General features: G+C 43.4%; 1 protein-coding gene across 5 annotated transcripts in view; it reads left to right on the top strand.

Annotated features, from left to right (window-relative positions):
- Positions 1-23893, top strand: part of CA10 (carbonic anhydrase 10) — a 320654-nt gene that overhangs the window by 14302 nt on the left and 282459 nt on the right. Inside the window, exon 3 of one of the 5 annotated variants that reach the window (XM_044983404.1) lies at positions 23304-23411. The exons of 3 other annotated variants lie outside the window; for them this stretch is intronic. In XM_044983404.1, the coding sequence (XP_044839339.1) occupies positions 23364-23411 (48 nt within the window). In that variant the 5' untranslated portion in view covers positions 23304-23363. Of the gene's footprint in view, positions 1-23303; positions 23412-23893 lie in introns of those variants that run through there. One more of the 5 variants, XM_044983408.1, reaches the window with a different exon arrangement.

Here is a 23893-nt window from a genome sequence, read left to right as displayed (position 1 = left end):
AGACAATGGACCCATTGATAGACCGAGCCCAAAGGGTCGAATCTAGAAAGACTGCCTGAAACACAAGCCACCTTTGTCTGTCTTTGTTTTCACTCACATTTCCCGCTCTCCTAAGGGAACGAGAGGCTTTCATTTGTCTGTTTTGCTCCGAGAACCCCTCATGTGCTAGGAACTGTGGGAGAGGACATGATAAATGACTAGAAATGGGGTCTGGAGGGGACTCTGGGGAACCTCTGCCCCCTACAGTCCTGAAGGTCACTCTCACCTTTTGCCTGAATTTCCATTGTCTTGTACCTAGGTGGTCTAGTGCCAAATGGGTATAAAGAGCTCCCAGAACAGTAGCAGGTTGCTCTGTTTTGTACAGGTGTGAATGACTGCACAAGGTGCAAGGTAATGGGGAGTGAGGGCTATTATCTTCTATCCCAGATCTCATTCCCATCTCCCATTCCTTCCTCTGCACTGAAATGTACATTTTGTCTATTACAGCTGAATTAATCTGTCCATTCTGCTGGGTGAAAAATAATACCTGAGTTTCTCGAAAATCATTTACAAAAACACCTTGTCAGAATGCATTATAGAAATCATGAGGGATTATGACTGCCTCTTGGGTATGGAAAACCCCACCATTAAAGCAGGTCTCATATCGCACAAATTGCAGTCATTAGAACTTGATTCTCCTCTTACACCAGTTTATACTGACGTCAATTAAGTTACTCTAATGTAGGGCTGATGTATCAGAAGTATGATATTAGGACCATTAATATTTAATTAAATTTGGTTTATCTTGATTTTGATTCCCCTGATCAGTGGCGCCTGTAACTGGGGAAATCCTCCCCGGATATGCCCTCACGTAGGCAGAGCCGCCCAGATGGGGGAAGGGGACAAAAGGGGCAGTTTGCCCCAAGCGGGCTCACAAAATGATGCCAGGGCACTGTGGGAAGCCTCAAGCTAGCTGGGTGTGGGAAGGAGCACTCCTGCTGAGAGGGAGTGCCAAGCTTGGCCAGCACCCGGGTCCTGCTTCATCTGCTGGAACCAGGGCAGCTGTGCTGGGAACCACTGCAAAGCCTTGAGCCAGCAGGGAGGGGTAATGATTGGGGGTGGGGTAAGCCGGGCTGTTCTCCTTGTCTGGTGTGCAGGGAGCTGTGGTGCGAGTGAACGGACAGGTTGTGGGGGAGCCTGTGCCACTGCAGTTGGGGCAGATCAGCCTGGTCTGTGGGCATCTGCCCACTCCCAGGTCGCGATGGCATCTCCTTCCCAGGGATTCAGAGTGGTTGTGGGACAGAGAGGGGAGCAGGGCTGGATGTGGGACGGAGACGGAAAGACCCTAAAATCCTTTCCCCCCCAGAAACCTTGAGCTGGTAGGAAGAGGGAAGGAATGGGGTGAGAGGAAGAAGTGTGGGGTCAGTGCATCCATTGAATTGGGAGGCTACATCTGCCTCTGTCCCCTGATGTAGACCAAGAGCTATTAAGGTGCCATTCACTCCTGTTGGGGGCGGGGGGAGCATGGACAAAGTTTATGCATCATTTAAAATTCCATTTAAGCCATTACCATTCAGATTTGGTAGTGTTTGACTCTTCCTTTGCACTGGTGTAAATGACAGCAGAATGTACAGAATTATAGAGAATCAGCCCTTAAATTATTCTTTTCCAGTCTTTGTTCCATTAACGTTGTACCTGCTGACTAACAGATTCCCATAGATATTGACATACTTGCAGGATGTTCCATGCACATGAACGTGAATTAATATTCCGGGCTGAAATGCTGATCACCTTGAAGCCAATGGTATTCAGAGTTTTGCCCATTGACTTCGCTATGGCCTGGATTTCACTCATATCATCTACATTTCCTAGTAGCCAGTTTCCAGTATATTCATCTAATTTTCCTTTTGAATAACTCCTACTATAATCTTCACACTTTTTAAGGGCAATTTCTCATTGTTTTAATATGTTTTCATTCCTGCTGGAAAACAGAGTGATCTACAAGGACTCCACAGACTTCTCCACTCTGCTCAGATCAACCGGAGGGTGCCATGTGGCAGTTAGTAATTGCAGACAGAATTTAAGTTACCTGCAGGTGCATATTTTTTATCCTCAGTACCCTTCTGGCACTCTCCTTGCTAGTTGTTAGCAATACATCTTTGCCAGTCTAGACTTCTCATGTAATTGTGCCTTTGCCCTAGAGTCACAGGTATTTAACTTGGTGAAGAGTGGGATGCAAAATAGAGTAATAAATAATGTGATTTATTTTTAATAGGTAACCTTGAGTGAGTTTTTCATGCTAGCATCCTAAAAACAGTTATCTTCATCTACCTTTTATTATGCCTGCACTAACTCCCAGAAACAGCAGAACACTTAAGCATATGCTTAATTCACATTGAAGTTGATGGTACTTAAGCACATGCTTAAGTGCTGTGCTGGATCGAGGCCTAAGAACAATAAACATATTTATTGATAATCTAAATTCTTTTGAAATGCTCATTCTGGGAAGACACGAGAAGTAATTCTTGTACTCTATTCCGTGCTGATAAGGCCTCAGCTGGAGTATTGTGTCCAGCTCTGGGTGCCACATTTCAGGAAAGATATGGATAAATTGGAGAAAGTCCAGTGGAGAGCAATAAAAATATGACCTATGTTATAAGGAGGAGAGTGAGAACTTGTTCTCCTTAACCTCTGAGGATAGGACAAGAAGCAATGGGCTTAAATTGCAGCAAGGGAAGTTTAGGCTAGACATTAAGAAAAAGCTTTCTAACTGTCGGAGTAGTTAAGCACTGGAACAAGTTGCCTAGGGAGGTTGTGGGATCTCTGTCATTGGAGGTTTTTAAGAACAAGTTAGACAAACACCGGTCAGGAATCATCTAGTTATTACATAGTCCTACCTTGAGTGCAGGGGGTTGGACTAGATGACCTATTGAGGTCCCTTCCAGTTCTACACTTGTATGATTTGATGCGAGAAGGAATTTGCACCATCCTTGATCAAACTACTGAAGTTCTGCAGAAACTGTACTTTGATTAAACAAAGTAAACTCTGGATTCCATATCAGGTAAGGTGAAGATCTAGACTATTCTAGATTCACTAATGTGGCAGGAGCAGGTGTGCATTCAAAATTTTAAAACAAATGTATTAACTGTAGTTTAACCCTGACTTGATAGAGGCCACCAATGAAATACATACCATTTTTCTCTTGACTGTACCAGAAACAAAAGCAAAAAATTATAATGCAGAGAAATCACAGGTAATATAGTGGTTAATATGAGCAAAATTGTAATCTCAATTTATTTTTTTTAAAGTAAAACATTTATCGGCCAGATTGTCAAAACCGTGAGCCTGCAAAATTTGCACTTACCTCACTTGATGTTGCTGGGCAAACATGCATTTATGCATCTAGTTACAGTTATATATTCTAGGTCTAAAAACCTCATGCTAGTTTTATGCAAGGCTAGATTTTGCAAGTATAGTTCAGGCAGAGTTATTCTCAGCACTCCCATTTTTATCTCCCTCCTGCCTTTGCCTATAACTAGGGCAATGTCTTCATGTTTTAAAAGTTAAAATATATCCTTTTGCTTGAATATGACACACAAGGCATCTTTAACACTAACTTCAACATCATTTGTTTGTTTTTAAAAAATGCCCCTGAGAAAATAAAACTGTGGCTCAGATTTGAGACTGAAGTAAATTGCAATTGAATATAACCCTCCCCCCCTTAAAAGGTCTGCCTTTCAGTGATAGGTAAATCAATCTCCAGATAATTCCATTGGGAGCCAATGAGTGCAGAATGTGTTAGATGACCGTATGTCACTCATCAGATGATATGAGATCACATGACTATCTCAGGACCCAGGATGTCATAAGTCTATAAGAACCTACAATGGTAACGAACATTTGATAATGGGCTATTCAGTCTAGCAGGAAAAGATATAATGCGATCCAGTGGCTGGAAGTTGAAGCTAGACAAATTCAGACTGGAAATGAGGCTAATATTTTTAACGGTGGGGGTACTTAACCATTGGAACAGTTTACCAAAGGTGGCAGTGGATTCTCCATTACTGGCTATTTTTAAATCAAGATAGGATGTTCTTCTAAAAGATCTGTTCTAGGAATTATTTTGGGGAAGTTCTATAGTCTGTTATACAGGAGGTCATACTAGATGATCACAATGGTCCCTTCTGGTCTTGAAATCTATGTCTAGAAACAGGAGAGAGATTCTTCTCACTTCAGCTGGATACCGAGCACTTGATTCTAGTCCCTGGAGGTTCCAGGGTGGATGACCTAGAACATTATTATATATTTAAAAAAATCTTCTAGGAAAGTTTTAAGGAGTTTCAGAAACGCGTTGTTTTCATTTTTTCTCTCCTTCAGTGGCCTGTGCAATGGTTTCATGGTAACTAAGGGGGCATGGCTTTCTAGACAAGGTTTACATAACACAGGATCTTCTGCGTTTTTAAAAAGCTCAACACTATTTCTAATATGTCTGTACTGCAGCTGGGAGGTTTCATTGCACCACCTGTAGACACGCTAGTCCTGACCACCCAGAATTGAAGGTACGTAGTAAAAAAGCTGCTGCTCATGTTGAGCTTTTGCTGCTATTGTTGTTTGAACTAGCTCAGTGTTTCCGAAACTTGGGACGGTGCTTGTTTGAGGAAAGCCCCTGGCAGATTTGTTTACCTGCCACGTCCGCAGATCCGGCCGATCACGGCTCCCTCTGGCTGCGGTTCACTGCTCCAGGCCAGTGGGGGCGGTGGGAAGTGGTGGCCAGCACATCCCTCAGCTTGCACTGCTTCCAGCAGCATTCATTGGCCTGGAGCAGTGAACCGCAGCCAGTGAGAGCCGCGATGGGCTGAACCTGCGGACGCGGCAGGTAAACAAACTGGCCTGGCCCGCCAGGGTCTTTCCCTACACAAGCAGCGTCCCAAGTTTGGGAAACACTGATCTAGCTGCATGTGCTGCAGTCACACCTTCTGACGCAAGCGTAGACCTACCCTTAGCTTTTGTGTACACTGTGGTATGTGCAGAATACCTGATTTTAGATTTTATAGGCACTTGTTTGGAAAGACACACACACATTTGATGTACATTTATTTAGAATCCTATTTTTCTCTATGTAACACTATGGATTCATTTTCCCTAAATGAAATGTGTGTTGGGTTTTCAGTCAGGGAAACAAATTAAGCTTTGTGAACAGAAACTGAAATGAAATTTAAAACAACCACCTCCCAAATCAGACCTTAGTTGACAGTGATAGGATTAAAACTAGACAAGACAATACTCTGCCAGACCTTATTGGCCCCAGGTTTGCTAGGTAGTGGGCAGAAAAGGAAGATGAGCTTTTTGTGAATAGTGTTATTAAACTGTGACCTCAACTGCAGGGATTCAGGTAGGCTCGAGAACACTGCTTAGGAGCTTTTTCTGGTCACATGGTTAGAATGATTTTCAATCAGTTTGCTCATGGCTGGATTAAAATTGAGGATGCAGAGATTAATGGCCTGTTGTGACTAATCCACTAAACCACGGCTCCCAGTACTCTGAAACTGACTGAACCTATAGATAGTTAAGAAGCACTAGGCAAGTTGATATCATGTCTCAGTGACTTTACAATCTGTGTTAATATTTGATATGGCCAATAACTCACTAGATCCAAATCTTTTTGTACTCCTGATCTGCTGAGATATCTTTGAGTGCAAGTGAAACTTATTTTTCCATTTTCCCCTTTTATACTCTTCTATGGGAGAGTCAAAGTGGGTATTATTTTAAACAAACCCTGGAGGGGAAAAAAGACATACTGTATTGGGACACAAGTTAGCATTAGGACAGGGTTTAGGCAAGCATAAAGTAGAAAATAAGCATGAATAATTGAAATAGCATTTAAAATGCCTGATCGGGTTGCATGCGTGGAGCGAACTTGAATTTATGTGAAGCTAGTGTTTGTAGGATGAGATTAGCCAGACACGATTTATTTGACAAGTGTGACTAATCATAGAGGGCCAATCTCTGCCAGGTTTTGCAAACTGGGCAGGCCCCTGATGATGGAAAATGTCTGAAGTAGGCTGTGGTTTCTGGGGCCCATTCAGCCGGTACAAACATCTCCCTATTAGAGAGCACCAGCTGGGGAGGAGTGTTCCTTGGGCAGATGTCTACTGCATTGAATTCAGTGCATCCCTGCTACTGTCCTTTGTCCCGTCTCCTGTGAAGTTCCAGCAGAGATTAAAGCGGTCTTCCCTGGTTGGAATTTCCAGAGGGAAAGAGGTCACCCTTGGGAGTGAAACTCTTTCAACCCTCTGTGTGCAACAGCCAAGGCTGATGGTGGGAGGCAAAGTTTCAGTGGGGATAAAACTAGCCCATTTTGTGAAGCTGAAGTGGTGGCATTGCCCCTACCAACCAGAATACAGGGGTTTTGCAGCTACTGACCCAAGAAATAGTTCAGTTAGGCCCTTCCTTGCATCCACAAGAGACCTGGGTGCTCAATGCTCAGTGCGCTTTCAGGCGCCTAGAAAATCACAGAAACAGCCCTGCTATCCACAAAGCCTGACTGAGGTGCGTAGGCTCCCTACACAAATGCATGGGGAGAAATAGGTGCTTTAGAATGTAATCCACAAAAGTCAGCACACTAGGTGGCTCCCTGCCTCAGCTAGCTAACGGGAGATGCCGACGAGTGTGGTGTGTACTAAGTTTCGCCCATCTCACGGAGATGGGCGCCAAAATACAGGCTCCAGGGAGGTGCCTAGCTCTGCTTAGTGATCCACAAACGGGAACCTCTGAGTCAGGTGGCTTAGGTGCCTAAGTTGTTTGTTGTGGGATGAGTTAGGTGCCAACCTCACTCGACACAAAGGGGGGAAGAGGTCAGGGTGGTAGGCATCTTATAACAACTCCTGTTGAAGCTAAATAATGTAAGTGTGACTGGAGCAGGGAAACTGTACCCTTGGTCTCCCATCTCCTAAGTGGATGCCCTGAGCACTGGACTACAAAGTCATTCTCTCTCTCTGGCCTATTGGTTGTTTCACTGTGGATAAATACTTAAGTAGTCATTGGGGCAGAAAGAGAGTGAGCAACTCTGTAACCCTATGGTTAATGGCACCCAGCTGGGAGGTGAGAGACCTTGGGTCCAGTCTCCTTGCCCCAGTCACTCTTCCATTATTTATCTACAGTGGTATAACTTCAACAGGAGAGACTGAGGAAGCTCTGTATCAGAGTAACCTATAGCTCAGTGGTGAGAGAACTCTTGTGAGAGGTGGGAGACCACTGTTCAAATCCTTTCTCTCCCTCCAGCACAGAGTGGGAGGGGGACATTTCTTGGTCTTCCACATCCCAGGTGAGTTCTTTAATCACTGGGCTAAAGTTACAAGATGGACACTTCTTCTGTCTGAGTGGGACCTGATCCATGAGGCAGCCTCTGAGCACATCTACTGGATAGGCCCCCACATGTGACTTGGACAGACGAACACCTGTCTTTCCCTGGTTTGTGAATTGCTCTGGGGCTGAGATAGGAAATAGGTGTCTGGAGGCATAGAGTGAAGTGGCGGTGAACGTGTCCAGAAGCAGAAACTTAGGCTTTGCGAGAACGTTCATCCTGAAAACTTAGGTGGTGAGTGAGATTTAGGTGCCTATGGGATTCATTGGGAGTTTTGAGGATCACAGTGGAGCCTAAAACTGGGACTTAGGTGCCTATGTCTTGAGTTTAGGTGCCTAAGTAATGTATCTTTGTGGATGGTGGCCCAAGTGACTACTGTTGAGATCTCTATACTCTGCTTCAAGTAGCAGCTAAGTCTTCCTCAAATGCTGTGGAGGAAAGGAGGGTAGGCTGTTGGGAAGAGTGGGGTTAGAGTGATGATGAAGGGATCATAAGCTGATTACACCATGTTTTCTGTTGGCATATGGCTGGGAAAGTTGTGAGGGTAGTTAACCAGTCAGAGTAGAGGAATTTATAGTAGCCAGCCAAGTGACAGAGCAGTCATATAGATATTGCAATATATTTAAGGTTGCAAGCCAGGAACCACTGCTTATTTTGTGAAACATTTACCTTTTGGGCAGATATTTTCCATGCTTGGTCTCTGACCAAAAGTGGTTATTTTTTTCCTTTCCAAAAGTTTGATGATTAGTTTCTCTCTACAATTTTTCGGGGTAGAGGAGATGTTGCCAAAGCCCTGTTAAACAACAGCTGAGACATGAAAGTTGCAGTTTTGATGAATATTGTTATTGATGTTAAAGGTAGGCAACTTTTTCTTTTCTGCTTGTGAATTCACCATAGGAAATGCAGAATTTTTCAAGTATAGGTGACAGGGAGCTTTCAACTTGCTACAGTCGTCTATACGTGTGTTTTGCATTACTCTGGTCAGCAAAGTGGAAACAACATTTAATGACTCGTACGTGAATTTTTAGGATTATTAGCCTAAAGCTTGTTTAATAAATACTACCCTTTTGTTTAACTTTCAGCATAGTGATGTTTATGGGGTAACCTTATAATTTGCTGCTTATTCTATTAATGGGTTCTAGTAACATAAACCAGTAGAATAAATAAACCTTTTTTATTATGTAGCCATTTCTGTTTCTGACCCTCAATGATTTGGGTCAATTCTTTGCCTGCTGGTTATCTCAATGATAGTACCTGTGATTAACAATACAGACTGTGTTTACAGCTCTTCTTGTTGTAGAGATGCCTAGGCCAAACTGTTGCCAAAGATAATTTAACCTACATCTCTCATGCTGGCCGGCTATGGACCACCAATTATTTGTTTTGTGGGATTTAATTGTGCATTCCAGTGAGAGCTAGGCCATAAAAAAAATCTTTGCTTTTGCTCCTCCACCCACCCCCACCCAAAAAAGAAAAGAATTTAAACAAGTTTTTCCACAATCTCTCTCAACACGGTGGGGGGGAAACAAGAACAGTTATTTAAGACTGGAGTATATGTGACCCAATGTGGCTGAGAAAGGTAGGGTCTTGTCCTAAGGGATTATTACACTGCTGGCTCTTAGGAAATGTAATCCTCCCCCTCTGGGAAAACAGAGGTTGCCACAGGGCTGAAACAACCATTTCAGTTACTGAGGTGGTTAATTTTAAGAAGACCAATGAGAAAAGCTACGATCTGGGAGGGGAGTGACCTCTTTCCCCTTAAACACTGATGATACCAGGTATCAACCAGACTGAAATCGTAGCACCACAGGGACTGTCCTGAGGCTGTTTTATACATAAAAACCTTTCTGTGAAAGCCATGGAATCATTAAAAACCTCAGTCCAACATAAGGTGTTAGGTATGAGGTTGGAGTTTCTGAAACTGCAAATGTATTGCAGTTGCATGCGGCCACATTTTTGAGAGAGCCCTCTCTTGCTGGTGCTAACAACAGACCTTGAAGTATCCGATTTGTGTGAATGATCCATTCATTAGCTATCTAAATTATTTTATATGTACCTATAAGAGGTTTGTGCTTGTGAAGTAGTGAGTGCAGATAAACAGAGGTGTCCAGGTGTTGGTATGGCTTTAGAGACCAGGTTGGGTCAAATTTGACCCGATGTGGCTCAAAGTAAGGGTACATCTGCCCTGCAGTTGGGAGGTGTGATTCCCAGCGTGGTTAGATGTACACATGCTAGCTGTGCTCAAGCTAGTATGCTACAAACAGCAGTGTGGATGTGGTGGCACAGGCCAGATCCTCAGCTGGTACAAATTGGCATCGCTCCATTGAAGTAAATGGATGTAGCCCTAGGTATAAGGCAATGATTAATCAGATTCTGTGATTTGTCACTTTAGTGAGCCTGCCTGTCAGCACATTGGCTTTATTAGCCCAAATGCATAAACTGGTACAACTATTCTAATTCAGTTTTAAGACTCACTTAAATATCATCATAGTTGCCAAATAAAAAGGTTGCCTGCTTCCCCCGCACCTCCTCGATATCTGCAGAATCATTCGCTTGCTGGTCCATTTTAAAAGCCTCTGCCATTTCCTGCACTGTGGGTATTGCGGTTTTCGTAGTTGCTCTTAAAGGCATTATTGACAGATGGTATGTGCTGCTCATTAAATCCAAATCTACACCTCTCCAGTGACTGCAAGGCTGTTGGGAAACTGACCTTTTCACTGTAGTAAGCACCTAGAAACACAGAGCTTATTGTGGTGTGTGTGTGTTTCTAGTGCCATGGCAGTGCAATTATAGACCTTTCAGCGCAATGTTTCTAATGTGGTCCATAGCCAGGTACCTGGTATTTTGTTAGGAAATTGCTTAAGCTGTTTTTTTCCCTCTCAGACTTTCTTTTCTGTAGCATTAAAATAGATAGCCCCTCATTTTAACACGTCCCACTGTCAGTGCTGAGAACAATGGCTATGGTTCTTTATGTAAATAAGGATAATTAGTATTTTATTGTTATTACTTCTGAGAGTATAGCAGTATGTCTACCCTGCAATGAAACACCCGGGGCTGGTCTGTGTCAGCTGACTCAGACTCGTGGAGCTTGGGCTGCTGGGCTGTAAAATTGCAGTGAAGATGTTTGGGCTCAGGGATCCCACGAGAGGGCAGTGTCCCAGAGCTCGAGTTCAGCCCGAACCCAAATGTCTACACTGCAATTTTATAATCCGCAGCCTGAGCTCCGCGAGTCTGAGTCGGCTACATGGGCCGACTGTGGGTGTTTTATTGCAGTGTAGATGTAGCCGTAGAGACCTGCCCTTTCACATCATCTATTTTCTTTGAAGGGAAATGAAAACTTTCCCAACTTTGGCACCCTCAGTTGTGCTGCTTGGGGACTGATAGACTTGGGTAGGTTTGTACCCTCTCTTCCACTGAGAAGCAGCCGTTTTATAGAATCATAGAATATCAGGGTTGGAAGGGACCTCAGGAGGTCCTCTAGTCCAACCCCCTGCTCAAAGCAGGACCAGTTCCCAGACAGATTTTTGCCCCAGATCCCTAAATGGCCCCCTCAAGGATTGAACCTGCAATCCTGGGATAAGCAGCAGGGCTGGCTCCAGGCACCACCGAAGGAAGCAGGTGCCTGGGGTGGCCAATAGAAAGGGGTGGCAGTCCATCCGTTGTTGGGGCGGCATATCTGGGTTGGCAGCGGTGGCACTTCAGCGGCAGCTCAATCGGCCTGCTTTAGTCTTCGGCGGCAGTTCAGCGGCGGGTTCTTCACTCCCTGTTTTCCTCTTCGGCGGCACTTTGGTGGCAGCTCAATCGGGTTTTTCTTTTTTTCTTTTTTTTTGCCGTTTGGGGCAGCAAAAAAGCTGGAGCCGGCCCTGTTTAGCAGGCCAGTGCTCAAACCACTGAGCTATCCCTCCCCCTATCTGTGCCGTGGGTTCTTTTCTTTTTCTCAGTTTCCTTTTCCTTTCACAAGACACAGAAGCAGCAGTTTCTCCCCGGGTTTCGTTTTTACACTGACTTTCACGGTAACCCAAACGCCTGGGAAGGCTGAAAAATACCTGTAGTACAAAATGCCTGCCTTTGTCTAATGCCCCAATCCTTCCTTGTAAAGTGCCTAGGATAACTAGGTCTTCCTGGTACTAATGCAATATATATAAATAAATAATTCCATAATAAACCTGAAGTTGCTAAATCCATTCATTTTTGAGAAACTTCAGAATGGAGTTATCTCTAGTCCATGATTCAGGTTTTGGGGCCCTTTGGATTTTATTATTAAAACTTACGTTATGGCAGCATGGATCCCATAGTGCCAGGTATTGTACAAACACCGAACAAAGGATGGTCCCTGCCCTAATGAACTTGCATTCAAAGTAGTTGGTGTAGGTCCTGCTTGGAGCAGGGGGTTGGACTAGATGACCTCCTGAGGTCTCTTCCAACCCTAATGTTCTACGAGTATATTGTAGCATGGCTATTGTGGTATTGTGAACCTCCACAATGCCTGTTTTCATGTGCCCCTATACAAGTGTCACCAGCAATACCTTTGTTTCTCCTTCATCTACAGTCCTGTGCCTTTCCCTTTGTCCTGACTACAATGAACCAGAGTTCCTGCCACCCCCCATTAGATAGATTAGATATGTAGACATTACTTCTAGGCACACTAAACTGAATATGTTTGCCTCTGCAGATGAAGCCTTTTGACGTGCGAGTCCAAATGTCATTCTGCCAAAGTGGAATTCAGATTCCGGGTGTTTCAGATTGGTGGTGAGAGATGCAGAAATCCAACTAGCGGATAAGAATTCTCATTTCAGCTCCTTTATTACTGTGATTTGGAACTGATGGGATCTGAGTAGCAATCCCAGACACATCAATACAACCAGATATAAGGTGCTCCTAACTTATTTCTCTTAAGTCTCTATTTTTAGTCAGCATTAGAGCAGAAAGGTCAAGTTGCTGTTGGTTTTACGGTTCATGGAAGGTTTAGGATTTAACTTGCATTTCTTTTATTGTTGACCTGCCATGGATATGCTGATAGGGATAAAGAGGTCACAGCAGGGATGGTATACACAGTGGGAATGATTGGTGCTCCTGCCATTTGTGATGGAAAGTGGCATTTCAACCCTTTCAGTGTTTGAGCTGCTTCAGATTGGTGTAATGAGAAGTGGAAATTCAATAATTGTCCTAATAGCTCACATTTATATTTACTATTTCGGATTGGCTAGAGTGCTAGGGATCTCTTATGTTCCAAGAGCTGGTCTACATGCAAAGTTGCATCAGTGTTTAGTTAAACAGGTGCAAAAGGCCATGTGGACACTCTTAATTGATGTAAATCTGGTGTATATCAGTTTAGTTTAAGTTGATTAGGACCAGGGTTAAACCAAACCTCAATAAACTGCTCTCAGATTGAAATAAGTGTGTCTACACAGGCTTGTGCACCAGTTTAACTCAGTATGTTTAAAAATACAATTAAATTAAACAGGGTCTATTTGATGAAGAGTACCACTTAGCTCACTTCTACATTCTGCCCTTGTTGGTATTTTGTTTTAATATAATCTCTCCTGTGTTTTCCTAATCTTCTTTGCCACAGATTGTATTTTAAGATCTAAAAAACCTCTCATCTCTCTTTTTAAATGATCGCTAAGAAAAACCAACATGATCCTTGTGGGTCCTATTTCACAAGCTTTGAAAGGCAATAGGTCCCTGCCAATGACTCATGGGAGACAAGGATTCTGCTGGTGGATTTGCACAAATGGAGGGACCATGTAAAGTAGCATGAGCAACGGTGGAGACGCTTGAAATCCACTTCTTGATAAAAAGGACTGTAATGCAATAGGGCGAGTGGGACAAGACTTTTCACTATGTGCAATTGATAGAACAGGGCCTCTAACTATGCAAATACCTTATTGTGTTACATTCATTATATTGTGATAATCAGCAGCCTATGTGAGACTATTGGACTCTTGAATAATACTTCTGAAAGCACCCAGATACCACAATGATGGGCCTTATATAAGAACTTGAGTAGACTAGACCAATGTAAGGGATTAGGGCAGGCAGCCGGCCTAGTGGTCACTGCTGGGCTGGCATCAGAGAGTCAAGGATGGCCACAAGCAGGGGTCAGTAGGCAAGGGTCAGGGTCAGAGTTGGGCTGGGGTCTGAGGCTGGAGATCAGGAATAGTTACCAGGACGAAGTCAGGAGGGAAGAGTCAGGATCAGAGTCAGGCTGGGGCTGGAGACTAGAGTTTGGAAAGCAAGGCCAGGCCTGGAGCCATGGCAAGCCAGAAGTCTGCGTGGTTGCCTGGTGCACCCTCCAGGGTTAAATAGTAAACATGAGCCAGCCAAAGGGCTGTCATGTTGTCTCCCTGGTCCCTTTGGGTGGTACTTCCTGCGGCATCTACCCTCCGTAGTGCTTCTTGGAGGTGGCTCTGCATAGCCTCCAGGTGGTGACGTGGGGACAGGCTGCCCCAGGCTCCACAGCTATTAGTGTTTCACATACCGTATTCATACAGCTAGTGCTGTTTTTTCTGAATGGAGCAAGTTTAATTGAATTAAAGGCAATTAAGCAGGAGAAACTCTTCTGTTATGAACTGCTGAGTATCTTGATCAGGTTAGCATGTCTCCCACAGATCAAAGATGCCCTTTTATGTTTTAAAATATTGCTAGAAGGGAGGATGAGGAATATTGTTTACCAGCAGTTACTAAGGAAATTGCATCCTCGGTATTGAATATAATTTTCTTCTTCTATAGGGAAGTGCAAAAGTGGCAGAAATTATTTCCTTTTTTTTTCAAAAATACTTCTAACAGCAAATGGAGTTGGTAAGCAAATCACAGTGTGTTTTTTATCTAAAGATGTCAGGCTAGTTTTTAAACAGTAATTTAATTCAACAAGGTGTTTTACAATGCTCACATTCTGTAAGTCTTTATCTATAGTAGTGAATCCTCTTTAGCTAGAACGCTAAAATTGCTGTTTGCTTATTTTCTATTTGCTTTTAGACTAGGCAGCAAATTCTATAGAAAGGTAATCCTTGAGAACTGAAGCTTCCAAATTTAGAGGCAGATTCATGAGGTGTTTGTTTTTTTTCTCCCCGTTCTTGGTGGGGACAGGTTTTCAGAGACATAGCCTGGTGTACACTGGGGGGTGGGATTGATCTAAGATATGCAACTTCTGCAACTAGAATAGCGTAGCTGAAGTCGACGCATCTTAGATGGACTTAGAATCACTTACTTCGTGTCCTTGCGGCGCAGGATCGACGGCCGCTGCTCTCCCGTCAACTTTGCTTCCGCGTCTCGCTAAGCTGGAGTTCAGCAGTCAACAGGAGAGCCATCTGGGTTCAATTTATCGGGTCTATACTACACGCGATAAATCGATACCCAATAAATCGATAGCTACCCTCCGATCTGGCGGGCAGTGTAGACCTACCCATACATTCCATAGCAGTTAATCCAGTTTAGGGAAGCTTATTTGGCTGTTAAGTAACACTCGGAAGTGAGCCACCAACTAACAAAGGGCTTGCCGTTCCGCCTCCCGTATTCCTGTAAAATGCACGTATTTAAGAATTACAGACTCGTTTTGGAAGGCTGCTGAAAGATTTGCGGAGAGCCAAACACCACTGCTCTGTGCCTATATATATTTCCACATAATACAGATAAATGTGCACAGGGCTCAGCAGTATGATCAGACCTACACCATGCACTCACTTTTGTGAGCAAGGGTTGAATATTACAAGAGTTGGACAGGACACTGGTGCATAAATGCAATCCAGATGAATACAAACAATAAATGAGTTCAGAATCTGCCCTATACTTGTGCAAAGTTGCAGTAACTCCATTAAGTTACTACAGATTTATACCAGAACAAATGAGATCTATATTTACTCTCCTGTGCATGGTGACAGTTTTTAAAGTTTGTTATTCCTAGCTCCAACCAGAGGTCTGATCTTGTTCCCATTAAAGTCACTGGGAGTTCTGCCATTGACTTCTGTGGGAGCAGCATTTCATCGTAGGCTGCATGAGTGTGTTTGAGCTTCACCTAGCAAAATGTGAAAGCCAGGGTGTGTGCAACCCCCACCCCGAAAGTCATGAAGTGTGTGTTTCGAATGGTGAAGGAGAAAAGGGTGGGAAAATGAGAGGAAAATAGTGAGTGGTGGTGAGGATGTGATAAAGAATGTGGCATTTGGAATGAATTAGGATGGAGGGGATGAATGAATGAAGGGGTTAATATAATGAGGGAATGGAACTGGGTGAGACTGCAGAACTGGGTTTTAAATATGGACAGTTGGAAAAGGAACATTAGCAATAATCCCACTTCACTAATTCTCTTGGATTCAGTCGTGCTCCTATTGGGCTGGTCTACGCTACCGTGGTAAATCGATCTAACTTATGCAACTTCAGTTATGTGACTAACATAACTGAAGTCAACGTAGTTAGATCCACTTACCACAGTGCCTACACTGCGCTGTGTCGAGGGGAGAGCATCTCCTGTTGACTTCCCTTACGCGTCTCGGGGAGGTGGAGTACACAAATCGATGGGAGCAGTGCCGATCTACCAGTAGGTGTAGACGTGCCCGTCAGTGTCAACAGGAATTTGCAATCAACAGGAAGAAGTCTTGCGATCCTTGTATGAACTACTGAAGAGTCAGGGCTGTTAGAGCAGGGGTGGGCAAACTTTTTGGCCTGAGGGTCACATCTGGGAATAGGAATTGTTTGGCGGGCCATGAATGCTCACAAAATTGGGATTGGGGTGCAGGAGGGGCTGAGGGCTCTGGTTAGGGGTGCGGGCTCTGGGGTGGGGCTGGGAATGAGGTGTTTGGGGTGTAGGAGGGTGCTCTGGACTGGGACCGAGGGGTTCAGAGGGCAGGAGGGGGATCAGGGCCTGGGCAGGGATGCAGGTTCCAGCTGGAGGTGCGGGCTCTGAGGTGGGGCTGGGGATGAGAGTTTTGGAGTGCAGGAGGGTGCTCCAGACTGGGACTGAGGGGCTTGGAGGGAGATCAGCGTGGGGCAGGGGTACAGGTTCCAGCTGGGGATGCGGGCTCTGGGATGGGGCTGGGAATAAGAGGTTTAGGGTCCAGGAGGATGCTCCATGCTGGGATCAAGAGGTTTGGAAAGCGGGAGGGGGATACGGGCTGGGGCAGGGGGTTGGGGCATGGGGAGAGGCTATGGGGTGCAGACTCTGAGTGGCACTTACCTCAAGCAGTTCCCGGGAGCAGTAGTATGTCCCATGCGGCTCTGCACGCTGCCCCATCCACAGGCACTGCCCCTGCAGCTCCCATTGGAGCATATAGGTGCTGTAGTGGGGCCGAGCTATGTGGTGCGGCTCCCGCCCCAGCGCCCTGTTCCCCAGAGGGAGCTCACAGGCCAGGCCGTAGTTTGCCCACCCCTGTATTAGAGAGTATTATAGGCTGACCGGTCAGAATCTTAGCCTGCAAATCTCAGGTTGGCTTCAGAGGCCTTTAACTGAAAGACAAAGTTTTTTAATAACTAAAGTGGTCCGAAGTTCTTCACTACATAGTTGTTCACCTTTGGGGGAGGTCATTGTTTACTTGGATTATTGAATTTGGGTTTGCACAGTTCCTTCCTGCAAAAAAGGCAATCTGCTTTTCCTTTGCATGGTTTTGTTCGTCCTGAAGGTCTCCAGCTGTGGAATAAAATCCATTTATAGCAGGGAGTTGGTGGAGTTGGAAGCTTTCCAACTGCAACCTTCCCAGATTAAACGGATGCTGAAGCATAACAAGTGTTTGTCTACTCCCCCTTGTGCTTTACCTAACAAAGCTGTTCCTGAAGGAGGGGAACAACTAGCTGTATTTTTCATGACCCTCAAAAAGTCATTGTGTTTGTTATTTATAAGATGGTGGAATTTCTACATCATTTTGAACTTGAAAGCTGACTTGTCTTTCTTTGGTCAATCTTTGAATGATTTTTGTTGACACTTTTGATAGTCGCAATGACCACTTTTGTAGTGCTGAGCAGAGTTCTTACGTGAAGGATGGTGCAAGTCACTGGTGCTGTTATTAAGGGCATGGGCTTTCAATGATAAGAATTCATTAGAGGGGTACTCAGAAGATGAATCTGAGTACCCCTCTAATGAATATACTAGACAGACCGACAGATCTAGGAAACCTGCGATGTTGAGGTTACACCTTTCTAGCAGTGTTATGCTGTGTGTTGATTATAATAACTGGTTAACAGTGATTTGGAAAATGGTGTTTGTCTGTCAAAATAAAACTTACTTTCCCTCCTTCCCCATCTGTTTCTTCTGCTCTCAATTCTTTTGTATGTAATTTCTAAAGAATTAATTTATTTGAGGTAATACTGTGTGTGTTGCACTGTTTATCTTTTGTTGACAGTATTTTTCTTTGAACGCTTTGAGGCAGGACCTGTTTTTTTTTTTAATGTAATTTGTAGACATGTAGGGTGGCATTGTAGTAGCTTAAACGCTTGATTTCTAATTCAGGGAAGATGCTCAAATATGGGCCTATCGAGAGAGCAAGCAACCCGTGTTCTACCATCAACAAACAAGTCAGGTGTATTCTTTTATTTAGTAACATAATGCGGTAGCTTACACAAAGAGATCTTTTCTTTAGGTCTGCAGTCACATACTCTGAATTGTGTAGGATACAGTCTTTCTTAATATAAATAAGAAGATTGATTTAACGCCTTCAAAAATGTTTACTCCAGAGTTAATAATTTTAAGGCATGATGGGTTCAGAAACACCAAAGTGACTTAGGAGTGTAAGTTCCATTTTCAAAAGTAAATTGGTCATTGAAAGTCAAAGCATCTTATGCCTGATGGGTGGGGGGGGGGAAATGAACATAATACAAAACAGAGAAGAAAAGCTATCTGGAACAGATACACAGCAAGATAAGCAAATCTGGCAGACCAATAAGCACTAGGCCACCTGCAAAAGACTTTCCAGTTGATACTGGTAGGGTGACCTATAGCAACTGTGGAAAAAATGGGACGGGGGTGGGGGGCGTAATAGGCGCCTATATAAGAAAAAGTTCCAAAAAATTGGACTGTCCCTATAAAAACGGGACATCTGGTCACCCTAGATACTGAGAGGGGAGAGGAAGGAGAAGATAACAGATGTACGATACATCCCTGTCTCTACCCCACCCCCAAATAAGGGAGCAAAGTTTCAGGGGCGGATCTAACATGTCATCCAAAATAGATAGATGGAGCTAGCAGCATTTCTAAAGGCAGTGAAAGGTTCACTGAACCAAAGGGGAGAGAGCAAATTTGCTGTGGTGGACTGCAACTGACAAGCCTATCAAGTACTTAAGGGCTGGATGATGAAGGTATGTATACTAATATTTGATTTTGAATTATATCCTTTGATATATTGGCTGCTACTGCATTTCACAGGCGATGGGAATAACGAACTCCCTTGCTCCAGACTGATGGAGCAAACAAACAGCTGCATTCTGCAAATATTGCAGATTCTGGATCAGTTTCAAGGAAAGACCAATTAGAAGCATATGAAAGTAGCCTAGCATGGATCTTTGGGATGGACTGCGTGACCCTAGGTGTTCATACAGCACCTGGCAGTACAGAATTCTGATCCTAATTAGGGCTCGTGGGTGCTACCATAATGTAAATATTAAATGATGATGATGATGACATGACAAAGCCATGGGGTTACATCCTCAGCTGGTGTAAATCAGCATAGCTTCATTGACTTCAGTAGAGTGAGATTGATTTACACTAGCTGACGATCTGGCCCCATGAGCTGTAACTTCCTCAGTGATAGGCCCATGGTCCTGATTCTTCTCTACATTTAGTCACTGAGGTTACAATAGTGTGAGTGAGTCAGGCCCCATGTCTTGCTTCTCTCTATAAGCCATACACACCTCATTCACACCGATGTGGCTGCAGAGACTATGTATATATGTAGTAAAAATTAATAGTAGTGAAAGATTGGAGTCAGCATTTGAGAGGACAGCAGACTTTCTGGATAAGCTTGAAATATAACAGGCCCAAAAGACTGTGTCATAATAAAGTAAAATGCTTTGGCTGGATTCTGTTATGAGTTACACTAGTTATAAATCCAGAATAACTCTATTTATTTTGGAGTAATTGGGACCAGAATTTGGCCCTTGAAATCATTCTGTCCATTGCATTCCCTTTTCCTTCAAGTTGCCTCTTGGAATGTTTTATATTGTAGACATGGCTGCCCACCTATTATTAAGTTTGCTTAATGGGCACTTCCCAGTGTAAGACTCGTTCTCAGTTGAGTATGAGCTTTATCTATTTGGGATGAAATTTTCCATGCTGTGCATGTGCATCAGGCTGAAATTTACTGGGAAATTTCAATCAAAACAGTTCAGTTGTTTCTGAAAACAAGGCTCAGGAAAAATGTGTTGTACTCATGGTAAAAAAAATATTGGTGATCTTTTATTTGAACAGCTCTTGCACCTCCATACTTTGGAGCAACGACTTAAAATTTGGCAGAGGTGAGGGAGTGGCCTGTGTGTCAGAATGTACCTCTTTTGCCATCCCCAAGAAAAATCTTCCCAAATAATGACTGAATTAGGAGGATTTGAACAACTGTAATTCGCCCATGCTCACCAGAGATGACTTAGACTTTAGCAGTCAGATGTCTCAAAGATTCTGTCCCCACTGAGCATGCTCCACCCTGGGGGCTGAGCTGGACTTTGCCTACAATTGCAAGTCTGACCTGCTGTTGGCCATGTTGGATCCGAGTCTGGGCACATGAACTGAGAGCATAATTTTTTTTAAAATTTGTTTTCCTCTTATAAGATTCAAGACTTAAGTGGGTGGTTTTGCACTATTTTTTTAGTTATTTATTGGAATAACTAGGTATGGTCTGAGGCAGTGCACATAGTAAATAAGACAACAAACAAATCTACTTTAAATGTTTATTTTGGGAGAGGTGCCAAACTAGTCATGTCTTCTACATAACTATGGTGAAACTTTTTTTAAAGGATATTTTGACATAGTATCAAAGATAGACTGTGTGTACCCACCCCACCAGATTTCTGAGCTTTGCACTGTTAGATATTTATCTACACAGAGTACTTTTTTCCTTGTGGCACACTGTTTTCAATGTTATTTATGCACCTTATTCTGCACAGGAGTAACTTTGCAGACATGTATGCACAGGAGTAACTTGGCAGACAGGAGTGCTGTCCGTGAGTTCCATGGGACTACTTGCAACAGTACTCCTTGGTGGGTTGCTTGGAGGGATTGACCTCTACATCTAAATGCACATGCCTCTGCTGATTGAGATAAATTGGTAGTTTTCAGGCAGGAGCAGATTCATTAGCCTATATTCATGGTCTAGACACTAGCGGGGGTCCAAGCACAATCTATTTATAGATGCTTGAAGAATCAGGGCCTATTTTTGTTTATAAAGTATGAACCTGATCCTCCTCTCAGAAGGTGTAAATCAGGAGTAACTTTGCTCAAGTTAATGAAGTTACATTGTTGTGTATAAAAGCAAAATTAGGCCCTATATTATTTAAAATGAATACAGACCTTTGCCAGTGTTTTCATGTCAATAAAGAGGCGAGATTTTTTTTTGTTTAACTTGATGTATGTGTAGTTAACATGTACCTAATCTGTACAGTAGAACCACCCTTCTTAGGAACTTGTGATGTTAAAGTGCAATTCCTCTTTACAGTATCTCATCAAAAATGTATTTTATAGATAAGCTAACCTGAATGACTATGGGAGAGAACATTAAGATATACTTGTCAGATATTTGTCATCTTGCTGTAGCCTAGATAGGAAACTGGTAATGATAAAGTATATAATATACTCCTACATTGTGTGTGTGTGTGTCTGTGTGTGTGTGTCTGTGTGTGAGAGAGAGAGAGGGAGGGAGAAAACATAAATTTCTAATTTATTATAGGATGTGTAGAACAGATGACATTTAAAAAGTCAGTATGTGCTAACAGTAATCAGTATTTGGTGACTAATGACATATTTTGATGGTAGTAAATTAGATAGTCTAGTGAGACTCTGTTTCAGCAGGTTCTTAAATAATTGTTGGTGTGCACTTGTGGCTAAATTTTGCTCCATTGAAGTCCATTTGAATTTCTCCATTAACTTCAGTGAGAGCAGGACTAAGCCTTTGAAAAGCAGGTGCTTTTGATATCTGTAGAACAGGGGTTCTCAAGCTGGAGGTCGGGACCCCTCGGGGTTGTGAGGTAATTACATGGGTGGGTTGCAAGCTGTCCGCCTCCACCCCAAACCCCGCTTTGCCTCCTGCATTTATAATGGTTTTAAATATATTAAAAAAGTGTTTTAAATTTAAAATGGGGGGTCGAATTCAGAGGCTTGCTATGTGAAAGGGGTCACCAGTGCAAAGATTTGAGAATCACCGCTATAGAACAAGCACATCTTTGCATCACTAGCAGTCTTCCTGTCCTCTATGGTGTAGGATATATGATAACCAAAGGAATGTCTGTTGTGATGTATGAAGGAGTGTTATAAGAAATTATAAATCAGCTTGGAGCAAAGGACACAAAGTTGTGTAGATGCTGCAGTGAAAAGAACTGGTGTTCTAATCCATTTTAGCAGTGTTTGCAGGTTTTATTTTAAATGCTGCTGAAACACAATAAATGCGGGGGGGGGGAACCCAACACCAAAACAGCATTTTATATTTTATAGTACCTTTTATATAAGGAGCTCAGAGTGTTTTACAATAATTATTGTATAGAAGAAAAGATGTAGCTGCTCTACTCACACAATTCCCATCACATGTGTGAGGAGTGCTCGCGTGTCTGTAAAGAACCCTGCCAAATCCAATTGGTGGTATTTTGCTCTCACATTGCACAGAGATAATAAATGACTTTGCAGTTTGCACGGCAGTGGGTGTCTTACAGGATCCAGGTCTAAATTTCACATCATCCTTATTGGTGAGTGGGTGTGGTACTGTGTATAAAATTCAGTGAGCTCCAGTGGATAGAGCAGAAGACTGGAAGGATACCAGGGTTCTATTCTTGCCCCCTGCCGCTGGTTCTTTGTGTCTGTGGGTGAGTCGTACTCAAGGGAATTTTCAATGGGCCCCCAACTGGGTGGTCTGCAGATGATTTGGGAACCTGGTTTTGGGCACTTGGACAACAGAGTTTCCAAACCAAATGTCGGTGGTGCTTGTGGAAATTCCATTCCCGGTATTGGGTGTCCAAACTTTCTGGATGTTTCCCGCTCAGAGTGCCATACACTTTGACTTTCACAAGTTCACTGTGATGTGCTGTGCTCTGCATCCCATCTCTGTATCTTCCCTGTTTTAGATACGAGTGCTTCTCCTCACTCCTCAAGGTAATTGAAAAATCTGTATCAATCCTCTTCTGTGACACCTGTAGCCTGCTTACAGAAAAAGATGGAAGGGTAGTGGGGGGACAGCTTTTCAGTCTCTTCTCTCAGACCCTCTCTGTGCACATAAAGTAGAGCGTTTCAAATTTCCCTCAGTGTGCTTGGCTTCTTGACTGGCAGCATCAAAAATGGCCGAAAGAGATAAGAAAACAGGCATAAATTCAAGAGGATGTTTGACTTGACATGCTCTGCTGCCATCCCTATAGCAAAGGGGAGGAATATTTTATTTGCAGGCAGGGAGGTCTAGAGGCAGGTAAGCATAAATACTGTAAAATGAGACATCCGGGGAGCAGCAATGTCTAAGGTCAGCTTTCTCTGAAATGGAACATGGTAACAAGGCTTCTGCCATGGCATAGAAGCAATCAGTAATAAAAGCTGGAGGTGAAGCACAGCAAGCTGTCACCTTCAATAACAAGTGCAAAATGCCCTGTCCTATTTATAATCCATGTCTAGTTTTCAAAGGGGATTGAAAAGTGCCACACGTCTTTGCGATAGGTATTAGCTAGCCGTTAAGAGCAAATCTGGAACGTGGAAATATATAACACACATTTAAATTCTGCAGTTGCAGTTTCCACGCCGGTGTCAGTTTTACCCTTGCTAATGGCAGTTCTTTTCTTCCCTTCATCTTCCCACGACAGCTGCAGCCTCCAGTGTGAGCGCGATCTGTCTGTCCAAAACTTCAGTGGATTCTGATATAGATGAAGCACTGGGACCACATACATAAAAGGAAGGAAAAATCTTTGCAGGTGCATATTTCTTCATCTGGCTCCCTGGAGCCCACCCCAAAAAAAGTATCGAAGCAGCACAAAATAATAAAATATTCTTTTTAAAAAAAAAAAAAGGTAAGGAATTTACCTGTGTCCAGAAGCTCATCTCTCAGAGAGAGAGAGAGCTCTGAACAATACAGGAAGAATATCCAGGTTAAGCTTTTTCCACCTGGAAACTTTGGACCAATTATTAAGAAAGCGATTAAGATCCTAGAACAGCAAATTGGAATAGTCAGAGCCAATGCAGCAAATGGGAAATACTCTCCAGTTTTTTGTTTTTTTTTTAAAAGAGGAGGAAGAGAGATTGAAAAGGAGCCTGTCATTGCCTTGAATAATGGCTGCAGACGAGGCTGTGTGAGAGGAGAATGGGCACACCTTTGCAAACGCTGCAGAGAAACAGGCAAGCCAAGAAATATAGTAAGGTTCAGAAGAATAAGCTGCTCTCTATGTAATCTCCCAAG

The sequence above is a fragment of the Mauremys mutica genome, chromosome 12 (assembly GCF_020497125.1).
Source record: "Mauremys mutica isolate MM-2020 ecotype Southern chromosome 12, ASM2049712v1, whole genome shotgun sequence".
Lineage (NCBI taxonomy): Eukaryota > Metazoa > Chordata > Testudines > Geoemydidae > Mauremys > Mauremys mutica.
The sequence above is the reverse complement of the archived record's forward strand: the minus strand, read 5'-3'. Positions and strand labels throughout refer to the sequence as shown.